This window comes from Pteronotus mesoamericanus, unplaced genomic scaffold (genome assembly GCF_021234165.1).
Source record: "Pteronotus mesoamericanus isolate MK-2021 breed Mesoamerican mustached bat unplaced genomic scaffold, CSHL_Meso_final contig_182, whole genome shotgun sequence".
NCBI lineage: Eukaryota > Metazoa > Chordata > Mammalia > Chiroptera > Mormoopidae > Pteronotus > Pteronotus mesoamericanus.
In genome coordinates, this window is record NW_026555078.1 from 25,590,795 (window position 1) to 25,603,731 (window position 12,937).

At 35.2% G+C, this 12,937-nt stretch overlaps 1 protein-coding gene across 1 annotated transcript in view; it reads right to left on the reverse strand.

Moving 5' to 3' along the window:
• The window catches only part of SYNE2 (spectrin repeat containing nuclear envelope protein 2), a 277,882-nt gene that overhangs the window by 134,010 nt on the left and 130,935 nt on the right, over window positions 1-12,937 (reverse strand). Inside the window, exons 44-49 of the mRNA XM_054567455.1 lie at window positions 12,000-12,309; window positions 10,657-10,821; window positions 7,981-8,322; window positions 4,960-5,115; window positions 3,885-4,150; window positions 829-2,932 (exon numbers count right to left, since the gene is read on the reverse strand). Coding sequence (XP_054423430.1) covers window positions 829-2,932; window positions 3,885-4,150; window positions 4,960-5,115; window positions 7,981-8,322; window positions 10,657-10,821; window positions 12,000-12,309 — 3,343 coding nt within the window. The remainder of the gene's footprint in view (window positions 1-828; window positions 2,933-3,884; window positions 4,151-4,959; window positions 5,116-7,980; window positions 8,323-10,656; window positions 10,822-11,999; window positions 12,310-12,937) is intronic.

Below are 12,937 nucleotides of genomic sequence, written 5' to 3' on the forward strand. Positions count from 1 at the left end.
CTCGTTAATGTCACCAAATGACATTACAAATTCTTACCACAAGAAAAAGTATTTTATAACTCTGTGTGGTGACAGAGACTAACTATAGTGTACATATGAAACTAATATGCTACAATATATGTCAATTTTAACTCAATAAAAAAATTAAGTAGAAAAGTGCACTATTTGCTAAACATTCGTTAAGTATCAATTTAAAGAGCACAGAAGCAGCCATAGAACATCCCTAAAAGAAGAGAGCAGGGCTGTGTTCCAGTACAACTCCATTTACAAAATCAGGTGCAACAGGCCTTAATTTGATGACCCCTGTTCTAAAATCTCAACTTGAATCATGGTTCTGTTACTGTCACAAGGCCTTGAGAAAATTGTTGATGTTTCTGAACTTCAATTTCCTGTTTTAAAATGGGGCTAATAATAGCACCCATTTCGCAGAGTTGCTGTGATGATTAAAGGAAAAATGTTTAGTTCATTGTAATTTCTAAGTAAATACTATTTTATGTTCTTTTTCTCTATGTCATATTTCTCCCACTCTGCCCTATTAGTTCTAGAACACAAATAAAAAACTTTGCTCTGAGCATCAGAGATTATTAGGAATATAGAAATAAAGGTGTCATACTTGTCTTTTCCAAATCATGAGGCATTCTATTTAGATGTAGAATGAGTCAGGATTATAAACTGCTCTTAGAAATTTGTTTAAATGGCTATTCTGCTATGGGGAATTTTCCTGTAAAACCTGTAACTTCTTGAGAAGTGCAGATATTAAGCAGAGCAAAACATAAAATCATGAAATAAAAATGAATGCTTTAACCATTTAATTAAAAAAAAACTTACTGTGCGCAAATCAATGCTTGCATTAAGCTGAATGTTAAGATCTTCAAAGTCACGTAATTTTGTTTCCACATCACTAGTTTCAGAAGTGTTTTCCTCTTTTTGCTTCTTAGTAACAGTTACAGCTTTAATGCTGTATATTTCTGCTTGAACTTGTTCTTGAAATGCTTCACAATTATCCATTTCCTTTTGAATATGTTCAATTTTCAAATTTATAAGCAAAGGTTGTTGTAACTGAGATTTTATCTGGTTCAAAACATGCAAGGAATTTTCTAGTTTGTCCTGAAAACTCTTTTCATCCATTTCTTTCAATTGAAATTTTAGTACTCTATTTTGGAGAACTTTCTGTAATTTAGCATTTTCTTCTGCATATGGCTTTATTTGTTGTATTTCTTCCTCTTTGAAGGAATTATCAAAGGCCTTATTATCACTTAATGTCTTCATTATCTCATGATATAAACACATGGCTTTCTCAGTTCTCTGATTCAAAATGTGAGCATTGAGCAGATGACTTTCTGGTGAAGTATTAGTGGGTTTTAGGACTGCTTCAGCCCTTTTCTTAATTTTCAAATCCATTGCCCTCAATTTACTTAGTGCTGCTTGATGTTTGCCATATTCAGCCATAAATGTGTCCAAACGATTAATTTTTTCTTCAAGTTCCTTTTCTTTTTCAAATACTTGCGATTGCAATTTATCAAGCTGAGAACAATCCCAGCTGAGTCCTATACAGTCAAACACTTCCCTGAGTGTCAATACTTGTTGGATGTTAGACTGAATACTAGTGAGTTGGTCTTGAAGATGAGATAACTCCTCTTTAACATCCTGATTTATTTCTTGACTTAGTAGCAGTTCATTGTGTTGTATATTATCAAGCTCCTTCTGAAGCGCAGATGTTTGTTCATAGAATTCTCTGGAAAAATTTAGCTTGTGTTCTACTTCATTACATTTATTCTGAATGAATCTTTGTGTTCTGTTGGCTCTAGCCTTAAGATTTTTCAACTGATTATCCAGAAATAATCTTTCAAATACACTTAGATCCTTACAGATGTTTGTTAGCTCCTGAAGATGTGCTGAGATTACACTCTCAATTTCTTGTAGTTCCTTCTGAGAAGTCGTCAACTTGACACACTGATGTTCTAGTTCAGCTTCTGTGGAGATTGTTTCCATTTTGGGAATTATCAGTGTTTCATTGCCTTGAAGTGAAAGCTGAACCTTCTCGATTACTGCAACAAATTTGCTTCTTTCTTCCAGTTTAAATTCTAACAGCTGTGATCTTTGCGTTGATTTTAAAATGAGCATTTGGCATTGATCTTGTAAGTCCTGGAGGAGGTTATTTAATTCATCGCTCTCATGTGCTGTTAGGTTAGGAATATTCTCTTGGACCTCTTCAACCAGTGACTCCACAGCCCGCTGTTTATCCAGAATGCCATCATGTGTCACTTTGCATCGTCTGATCTGTGAAAGAATGTCATCTGGTAGAAGGGGAATCGTAGGAACGAGTTCACCTAACAGATTCTTCACCCATAGGACAGTCTCCTTCACCTTGTTCCTTGTTTCAGACTTCTTGATCTCATTTTCCACCTCTGTGTTTAATGGCTCCGATGCTTCCAATTGCTTCTGCAAAGTATCGATTGCGTCTTCCAAAACCTTCTTTTCACTTTCTCCCCAAATCCTCTTCATCTGAGGTTCAGCTCGCCCCTTTAAAACAGAAAATCTATGCTTGATAGCCTGGAGTTCAGTGGCCAAGGCAACCATGCTTGGATTCCCTTCCTGTTCTTCTGGAGACCTCAGCCTTAACTGGAGACACTGCTGCTGCTGCTGCTGCAGAGAAATGACCAGGTCTTGGATCTCACCCATGAGAAATGTAAATTCCTCATGTTCCACCAGGCGCTGAGAATATTTCTTTTGAACCAGCTGTTCTACTTGTTTCCACCCAAGTGCAAGTTGCTTGACCTGGCTTTCCAACAACTTCTTATCCATGTCAGTCAGACAGTTTGATAAATTTTCCCATTCAATTTTCATCTGGCTTAGAGAATCTTTCTCTTTTTCTATTGAATCCAGCAATTTTTGAATTTTGCCCACATAGGCTGCATTGTCCAGTGGTCCCCTAGAAAAAAAGGAGCTTGTTAATATTTATGACATATATCAATCCAAGGTTAGATGTCATCAAAAGAAATTCTGTTTTGAATCCACAGAAGAAAAGATTAGGTTGTCTATAAAAGCACCCTGTCCTTAAAATAAAATTCACAATCTGTTTACTGTAGCTTTCAATTAGTTTGTGACAATGTAGAGGGTTCGCTTATAAAGTGAGTATTATAAAAGTTCAGAACCATAAGAAAAGAATGAAGAGTGAAGGGAACAATGTATATGAAAGTATTCTGTAACCTGTAACGTACCATCATTTTCAAAGCCAAAAGGAGTGCATCTATTTTATTCTTTTTTTAAGATTTTGTTTTTATTTAATTTTAGAGAGAGGGGAAAGGAAGGAAGAAGAGGGAGAAATGTGAGTGAGAAACATCGATCAGCGGCCTCCCATAGGGAACCCGTAACCCAGACCTGTGCCCTGACCGGGACTGGACAGGTGACCTTTCGCTGTGTGGGGCAACACCCAACCGAGAGCTGCACCAGTCAGGGCAGGGGTGCATCTATTTTAAAAGAAACCAGTACAATACATATATATTAAATATGTTCCAAGCAATTTAAACCAATTGTGCTGATATTAAACAATTCTATACATGTTTTCACCCCCATAGTTTAGAATAAATTCTTGACAAAAAAATACTAAATTCCACAGAACTTTAACATATTTTGCAGGTATTTATAGCAGGAATTAGATATTTAACAAATTGGTTTGTAAAATAAATATAATTTAATTGTAAAATTAATATAAATTTTTTGGTACAAAACCAACAGAACTTTCTTCAATGGCTTCCATATGGAATTAATTTCCATACCCTAGTAATATCCTTCGCAGTAAAACTCTTAAACCCCTGGGCCTGTTTAAGGGCTGGTGCTTAAGTAAAATAACATGAATGCAATCCCTAAATTCCTACACTTACACTTTTAGACTTTCCTTTTCTGTCAACAAGGCTTTCAGCGAGGATTCAACTGCAGCAAGGTGTTCCTGAAAATCTTTAAGGAGACAATACTGGCTTTCTTTATTTTTCTTCAAAGTACTAAGTGCCTGCAGCAGGCTGTCCAAGTGCTGCACTGAATTCCTTGCACTGTGGATGGCCAAAGTACTTGCTTCTGTTTTGTTGAGATATTCAGTTTGTTCCAGTGGTTCAATGGCTGCTTTCTTCACTTTCAACCGGGTATATAATTCCTAAAAACAAGTCAAGGAAATCAGTAACTATATACTTACTCATTCTCTCATTCATTCATTCATTCACTCATTCATTCATTCGGTTTCCCATCCTCTTTCCTTCCAATAACGCATTCTATCCCAAGATGATGTAAAGATTTCATTTGCACAGAGAGGAAGTTAAGTCCTGATGTTTAGAAGATTTTTTCACTGGAATTATATTAAAATCTAAACTGAAGCTCATCATTGGTCTAGCATTTAATAGCAATTAGATCGATCACCCTATTGTGTTAAAAGGTTCTGCCGTGTTGAAGATATATCTTTTTGTTATTTATATACATTATACCCTATTGTATAAACTTAGTTAAGATTGTAAGGCCATGTATTGCACTATTAGATTATTTTACATAGCTATAAACACATAAACACAGCTATGTAAACAGACCTGTAAAAACAAAGAAACAGTACCCAATAATGTTGATAATTAGAAAAATAAAAGGACTTTGTCAGAATCAGAAGAACAGATATGACTAAGAAAAAAATAATAATGACAAGTCAGAATGACTAAATTTTGTTACTAAGTAAGTTTTTAGGAACTTTATGAAACAGAAAGAACACTAATGGTCATTAAACTCTTCCACTTTTTAAATGGAAAGATTTATACCACTTACTGATTAGTACATAATTATATAGTTACCAAACTGATCATCTGACAAAGGTTAAATGAGACTTTTCACTCTGTGCAAGCAAGTTTTTGGTAATTAAAATATATTGTATTGTACTGGATAAGTAACGCAATCATGTTGTCAGTGTTTTTCTTGTTTCCTTACCTCTATCTCTTTTAATTGTTCATTTCTTAACATAACATCTAATTCTAAAGGTTGATTTTGCAGCTCATTAACTTTCTGCTCATCTTCAGTGTTTTTCATGCTTTCTTGCACATTGAGAGGACGTTGTTTTGACAAAAGCATTTCCATAGCTGAATTCTGAAAACATAAAAAAGATTAATTGCTAAATAGTCTAACTTCCAAATAAGAAATTTTTATTTTTCTTGATGAAAGCAATGCAGTTTCTTCTGTTTACTCAGACTAAAGACTTTTTAAAAATAAATATTTGAGCACTACCAAAGATAATTCTTCCATGTAATATTTAATGCTGGTATTGGTAGCCCTCCCAAAATTAAACTTTTTTACAAGATAGTATAGAATCTAGCAATGTTCAATTATATAAGAGGCACAATCTATATAGTCAAGGAAGGAAAACATATAGAAAAAGGAAAAGTTCCAACGTTTAGACTTAGTACTGAAAATGATGCAGAGGGCAGGGCAAATAACAGGCCTTCAATGTTACCTACTGGTAGTTTAAAATAATAAGTGAATAAATAGAGGAAATACCAAGATTTCATGCTAGTAGGAATAAACTAATTATGGCTTATAGCAATTAGTTGTAAAAATTTCAACCTGAGTACGGCAAAACAGTTTATATATGAAGTTATTTGATCTTTTCTGAAAACCATTAAGAACTTGAAATTCTCAATAGGATAGAGGCATCATCTGCATTCATTTATTCATTCTTTCAGCACATATTTGTTGAGCACTTACATGTCCTAGGTACCATATAACAGTAATTTTAAAAGATTTCTATAATTTTGCTCAGTTATCAGTTTTTATTTTCAGGTTACTTTATAGATGAATTATCATGTAATTCTGCTACAATACTTTCATGTCAAAATCTTTGAGGTATCAAGTCTATGAATAAAATATGTCTACATCCCCAAACACTTAATTTGTTTTCTTAAAAATACTGCCTAGAACTCCTATCAGAATTATATTGGACCATCTCAGTACAGCCTCTGGGTCACTTAAAATCTCTTTCATATTCTCCACCTCTTTAAGCTCTGTATTACATTATGGATAATTTTCTCTGCCACATATTCTAGCTTCAAGCTGTGTCAAGTTTACTGCTTAACCTGGCCATAGTAATATGAATTTCAATGATTATTCTTTTATTTATAGAAATTTCATATGGTTCTTTTTCAAATCTTCCCTTTACTCTCAAAGTATTTTATTATTTCCTTATGATTCCAAATCCTTCTTTTATATCACTTTTTCAAACATATTATTGTACAATGTCTGCCAGATAGCTTCATTATCTCATTTAATGTATTAATTTCTCTGATCTGTAATGATAAGGACTCTTCTCTGTAGCTGATTGTTCTGATTTGTGTTATGAATTGATTGATTTATACTAATACATTGTTGTCAGTTTTTGTGTTGTTTTTTTTTACTCCACTGTGAGAATTCTTTGGCCTGACCACTTTGTGTGGATTTGTGCTTGCTTCTTCCAAGTACTCCAAGGAGAAAGGGAAGGAGATAGAGAGATAGATACATACATACATACATACATAACATATATACATATATACAAATATGTATAAATACATAGACTGATTTTCATGTTAAGTTCTTGACTTGAACTGCTCCACAATGTAAGTAGTATAGATCTGGACTCTAACCCTATTTGAGCTATAAAGTTGCTTTAGATTTCTCATGGGAGACCTTTTCTTCCTATCTGCAGTCAGAACAAGCTAATGTTAGTCCTTTCTCCAGTTAGAGACTTTCTAGTCCGCCCTCCTCCCAGAGTAAAAGGTCTTCAAGAGGTGCCCTTTGAAGGATCCATCCCAATGCATGGCTCTCATGAGCCCTTGTATCCAATAAGCCCTGAGCCACCTGATTCTCTCCTGTCCCAAGGTTCTTGAAATGCCTCTTAATTTACAAAATGTCCCTCAATTTACAAAAGAAATATTTTATTTTAACACTTAAAACAATGAGTTTTAAACAACTGAGCATTGTCTCTGGGCTTAGTAAACATATCAGCACAGCCAAAAGAGGTGAGTCCAGAACAGCTTCACTATCCCTTTTCCATTTGGGGCAATGGCCCCCGTAGCTGTAACAATTCTATGACAGTGATAAGCCCAAATCTATCACTTGCAACCTGCCAATCACCGGTGGGACAGTGTCATACAAGCTCTACAGGATGTATTTCTTCCTTCTCTAAAGCATTTCAATATGAGGTAGTGAAAAATAACTCTAGGTGTGAGCATACATCACCACCATTAGAGACAAAACTGAGGCTGCCTCTTTATCTCAGCATAACATCTAAAACATTGACATGCTCTCTGGGCACTGAAGACTCGAGCCAGCCCCTGATGCCTTCCAGGCCCTATGCAGCCCTCCCTTTGTACCCTTTCCATCTTCATCTCTAACCTATGAGAAAGCACTTTAAGAACTCCAGGAAAATGTATCCATTTAGTTGTTTAGAATGAAAACAAAACATTCTTCTTTCTTCCCCCGGGGAAAATCAGAAGGCTGAATGTTGACATTCTCACACCAAATGATCTGATAACATTTAAAAATATATTTGCAGTATAGGGTTAACTTAAGAAGGAAAAAAAGGAGTCTGGCCTTCCAACAGTCTCTGATTTCATTGTAAAATCAACCAAAAAAAAAATAGGGCTCTTGGATTTTTTCCTAAGAAAATGGGTAAAGCACATTTTCTTTTCATTTGCCTTTGTGCTTTTGACCCAAGAAATTATATCTGATTACATATCAGAGAGAATAATAAACCTAAATTGATGGCTGACATTTTAACACACTGAACTGTAATATTTCACCACTGAAATCTTGGACAGCTTTCTAAGGGCTCTCTTTACAAGTGGGCCACATAAATAGCCAGCACGCTGAGGGTTTAATTATGAAATCAGAAGGCTTGATTCACGACCCTCTTTTCAAATCCCAGCACCTCTTCATTCTCAGATGCGATGTCTTAGAGATGCAATCACAAGCACTTACCTTGTTTATTTCTGAGTCTTCCTCCAACTTCCCCGCTACAGCTGAGTCCTGAGTGGACTCCTGCACATCAGAAGTGACCTGCCTCTCTCTGCCTGGCGGAGTAAACTTTTCTTTCTTTTCAGTTGAACATTTTGATTTGAGAATGCTGTTGAGATAATTTTCCATCTCCTGCTTAGCAAATTCAAGTCTGTTTTCCAAATCTTTTTGTTTACACTTAAGTGATTTTATATCATCTTTAATAATCTTCTGTCCCACTGAAGATGTATTTTGCTTGATGGATTTTGCTAAACCTAAAATCTTCTCTAATGTGCCATCTTGTAAATGAAGTTTATTCTCTAGTTCCTGTGAGTGGAGAAAAGATTGTCACGAGAAGTAACTGTTCAATTGTCATAAGAGTTAATTGACTTTTGTAAATCACAACGTATTCTGCTTCACTAGTGGGAAGTATAAAAAACTTATCAACTCATATCACAAAGAAGAAACTTTGGGTAAAATTTAAAGCAAGGTAGCATCCCAGATCAAATTCCCAAGCAGGTTTTCTATGTAATTAAAAATTTATAAGAAGTAACAAATTTTCACACAACACAGTTCCTGGGACTTTGGAGGCAGTCAATACATATTTGTTGAGTATATATTTAGTTCAAGTTACAGCCTTTTGACATAATCAAAATATTAAGTAATAATTGCCTACTATTTGCAAAACATTGAAAAAATATTTTAAAAATCATTTAGAATGTGCCTACGTGAATCCAGTGTTAATATTTAAAATACAGAGAAAAGCTTAAATCAATCTATCTAGTGCAACATCTTAGATATAACAGGAGCTCAATCAACATTTACTAAATGCATGCATGAATAAAAAGCTAATTTGAGAATTCCAAACCCAAAAGTAATTTGAGGCTCTGCAGCAGGTACTGATGTTACCATTGAAATAGAATAAGCCTTAAAGTTACTAAGTCAACAATGTAGGATTTATTAGTCACTATCTTAATGGACCGCGCAAAATATATTCATTCATTCAACTAATGGCAAGTATTATGATAGGTTCTGAAGTTACATGGATGAGTAAAATCCATTCCCTTCAAGTTCCTACAGTCCAATGAGAGGGACACAGAAATAAACAGACAACTGTAATTGAATATGAAAAAGCCTATGCTAACAAATATGCATGGGTCATTGAAACACTCTAAACTGAAAGAAAGGAATTCAAGATTTGCATCTTAGACAGATCCAGGAAGGTGCAATGGAGAGGTCAACGTGCAGGCAGGGAGCCCATTCGGAAGTCTAATGCAGAGATCTGTGATGATAGGGGCCTGTCCTAAAGCAGCAATCATGGGGGCGACAGGGGGCGGGGGGACTAATTGCAAAGATATTCCAGAGGTGAAAGAGACAGCACTTGATGTCTGACTAGTTTGAGAAGCCCAGGAAAGGATATTCAGGTGTCTGACTTAAAAGCCTGGAGAGACAGTGGAAGATATTCATGGAGTCCAAGAATCTAGTAGATAAAACAGGTTCATTGGTAGAGAGCCCCCCAGAGACTGAGAAAGGGAAGGAAAAGATAAGTTATTTTTGGACATGCTTAACTACAAATAACTATGAGACAACCAAGTAGAGATGTTTAGTGAAGAGTTAGAAAGAACACTCACCAGAATAGGATTAGAAGACTTGAATTGTGGCCCCCACTCTGTCATTTAACCTGGGTGACCTGGTGCGTCCCCCACCTTGCCACAACTCAGCCTACTGGGTATAAATTGAGGGGTCTGAACTTGATGGCTTCTCTGGTTCCTTCTACGTATAGCAAAAGCCTGTATTTTAATTTTTCTCCAGGAGCCTGAGCTCCTCACAATGAGGCTTAAGTCCTTTTCTTTTCTCAGTATCTGTGGCACTCAAACAGTGCCTTGGATGTGATGAGACCTCAACATTTGTCACATTATCACTACTAAAAGTGGAGGCAGACTTGTCCTAATGGAGGCCATTCTGGAGGGGAAATCTAGCTTCATTCCCAGGTCCCCAAAAGGAAGAGATAAGCATTTCCAAGCTCATGCCAGCAGTGCTGCCCTAAGACTCACCCCATAAAATCTCCAATCAAGGAACTGTGAAAGGAGGACCTGAGAAAAGTTTTACTTTGTTTTCTTCTAGAAGACACCACTTGGGCCAATTTATGTTGGCTGTGCAAACAGTGAAAATCCAAAAAAGTGTTTTGAGGATATGGGTAAATGGCTGCAATCCTCACAGTGTGAGAATTTTGGAAGTCATACCTCTAGGAGATAGCTCTGACATAGTCCATCAGTCTAAAAATTACATAACTCCCATCCACCCATAATGAGGAAGGCAAAATTGAAACAGTTCCCCTGAGTCTTGCATTAGATGCATTGCTGGACTACCTAGTCTCCCCTGGAATCATTGTGTGGACTCTCAAAGATCTCCAGAAGCTACAAATGGGTCATGGGTAGAATCATCCCTGAGAGACCCAAGTGCAGGGACCACTTATAACAGAACTTATAAATGGATTTGGTCACTAAAGAAGAGCACTCCAATTTTTTTATGACTAGTCAGAACTTTACCTTCTAGTCACCTGAGGAGCATTTGAATTTCAAACCAAGGACATTAATTAGTAAAGTTGTAATTAAAACTGGGTTTTTAAAATGTCTATCATGTATGGACATTGTTTAATACCTGCAGTTTCTGGAGTTTCTCCTCAACTTCTATTTGATCCATAGGCGTGTCAGAAAAACTAACATATTCCTTGCAGATATTGTCCAATTCATTATTCAGGTCTGTGATGCAAACCTGGTATGCGTGGTGTTCTTGAACATGACCTTCCAATTTTTGCACAGAGTCCTAAAAATGAAACCATTGACAATGTATGAATTACTTCTATTTGAATTTTCTTACTCAGATAATAATTAAATTGTTCATAAATATTTGTTTTATGAGGTTTCATCATGAAACAGGAATATGGTCATACATTTTCCAGAGTTCTTTTATAATTTTGTGTTTGAGATATTTCACTATAAAAACTCCCTTTTCTCCCAAAAGTGACCTTATTGGAGCCACATGTCTTTCCCCCATGCTTCTTTGCTTTCATTTTGTTCCTAAAGACAACTTATTTGTCAAGAGGCTTACAAAATGAAATGCCTACAAATTATATCATCATCACAAACACCCATAATAAAGCAGGTCCCTTAATTATCCTTCTTACTAAAACCAAGTACCCACTCTTGAAAATGAAACTATATGAGATCAACCTAACCCCTGATTCCTTTCATAAGATTCAAACTCCAAAATTGTGTGATAGGAAAAAGTAATCCTAACTCAAAAGCAAAATTACCGTCAGGTTCTCTTCCTGGCATAAGAAAATAAGGTGACCACACCTAATCAGAAAAGTAGCAACTATAAACTAAACAACACCAAGAGGCTACATCTTCATCCCTGCACAACTCCTTCTATCTGTATAAACAGGGTTTATTACCCAGTTAATTCCTACACTGAAGTTGGCTTTCAATGTGCAAAGAATTATAAACAATTCTCTTAAGAAAAATACACTCCCTTATGACAAGCTGACATTTCACCTCTTAACCCTTTTATTGCAGATCACATAAACATGAGAGAGAGGCACATAAGAAAGTTTACACAGAATAACAAATACAAACTATTATAAGAGATGACGGATGGTTGATGGACAGATGTTTGCAAGATGCATCAATGGGCAGATGGATGAATGCAAGGATGATGCATGAATAACTGACACAATCACCTTCATAAAGATGCCTAAAAATATCTTGAGTTTTCCTATTCCTGAAGAGGGGAACGTCAATGAAAGAAAGTAACATCCTCATCAAATAATTCATGATAGATTCTTCTAGCAAAACTGACTGGTTTGATTCTTTCATCCTTGAGGAGTTAATATTTTTATCTAAAGGTGATAAATTAAATTTAAAAAGAACAAAAAATAGGTTCTGTATACAAATCTTACATAATTATGATAATCATTTAAAATTTTATTTTGACCACTTCACCTGTAGTTGTTGAAGAAGACTTTCATGTAGATGCTTTATTTCCAGCCAAGGCTCTTCACTGAACTTGGGATTTTTAGTGCATTCTAAGAGGTAATTTCCTTGAGATTTTAGCTCCTTTAGTAAGGATGTCAAATCTTGTGCTTTCTGGAGGAATTTCTTATATATTTTCAACTGAGCTTCTTTCTCCTGCAAACCATGTTGCAGAGCAAAGCCTACTTCTTGTTTCTTTTTCAGTTCTGTGAGCATTAACCTCAGATCCTCCTTGCTTTGCAGATACTTCTCTCCTTCTAGCAGAAGCTTTTCTTGATGGCTAAATTTAATAAAATATTTTACAAAGGAAATGACAATTAGCAAATCAAATGGCATTTTGCATATTATAATGCAACATGCATTATAATAAAAAAGCATTAAAATAATACAAATATATATAATTCCTCCAGACTTTTTGGCATTATAAAATTGTAAACAGCACTGAGTTTAGCTCAGAAATTAAGACTAATTATTTGTAGTATTACTGAAAAATTGTTTTTTGTTACATAATTTGACCTGAAAACAACAAATTAATAATTTAGATTTCAAACTATTTGTTCTTACTATGTTTTAATATAGTTATATATTACCCTATGTTTTTCTTTTTCCTATAACTAAAGCAAATAAGTATTTAGTATATTGGCCAACTAATTCTTTTCATATCTTAAATTTAGTTTTGATTTGATCATTTCATTGAAAAATATAAAATTCACATTTCCATCAAAGATTAAATGTATCATTTGTGATTGGAATTAAGCTTTTACTAAAATTATGTCCATTGACTTCAGACATTTACCAATGTTTGCACATGTAGGAATCCCTTAGAATACATATTTAAAAGCAGTAATTATTCTACTGGAACACCATGTGGATATTGAGGTTGTCTGAGAGAAAGAAGTTTCACTGCA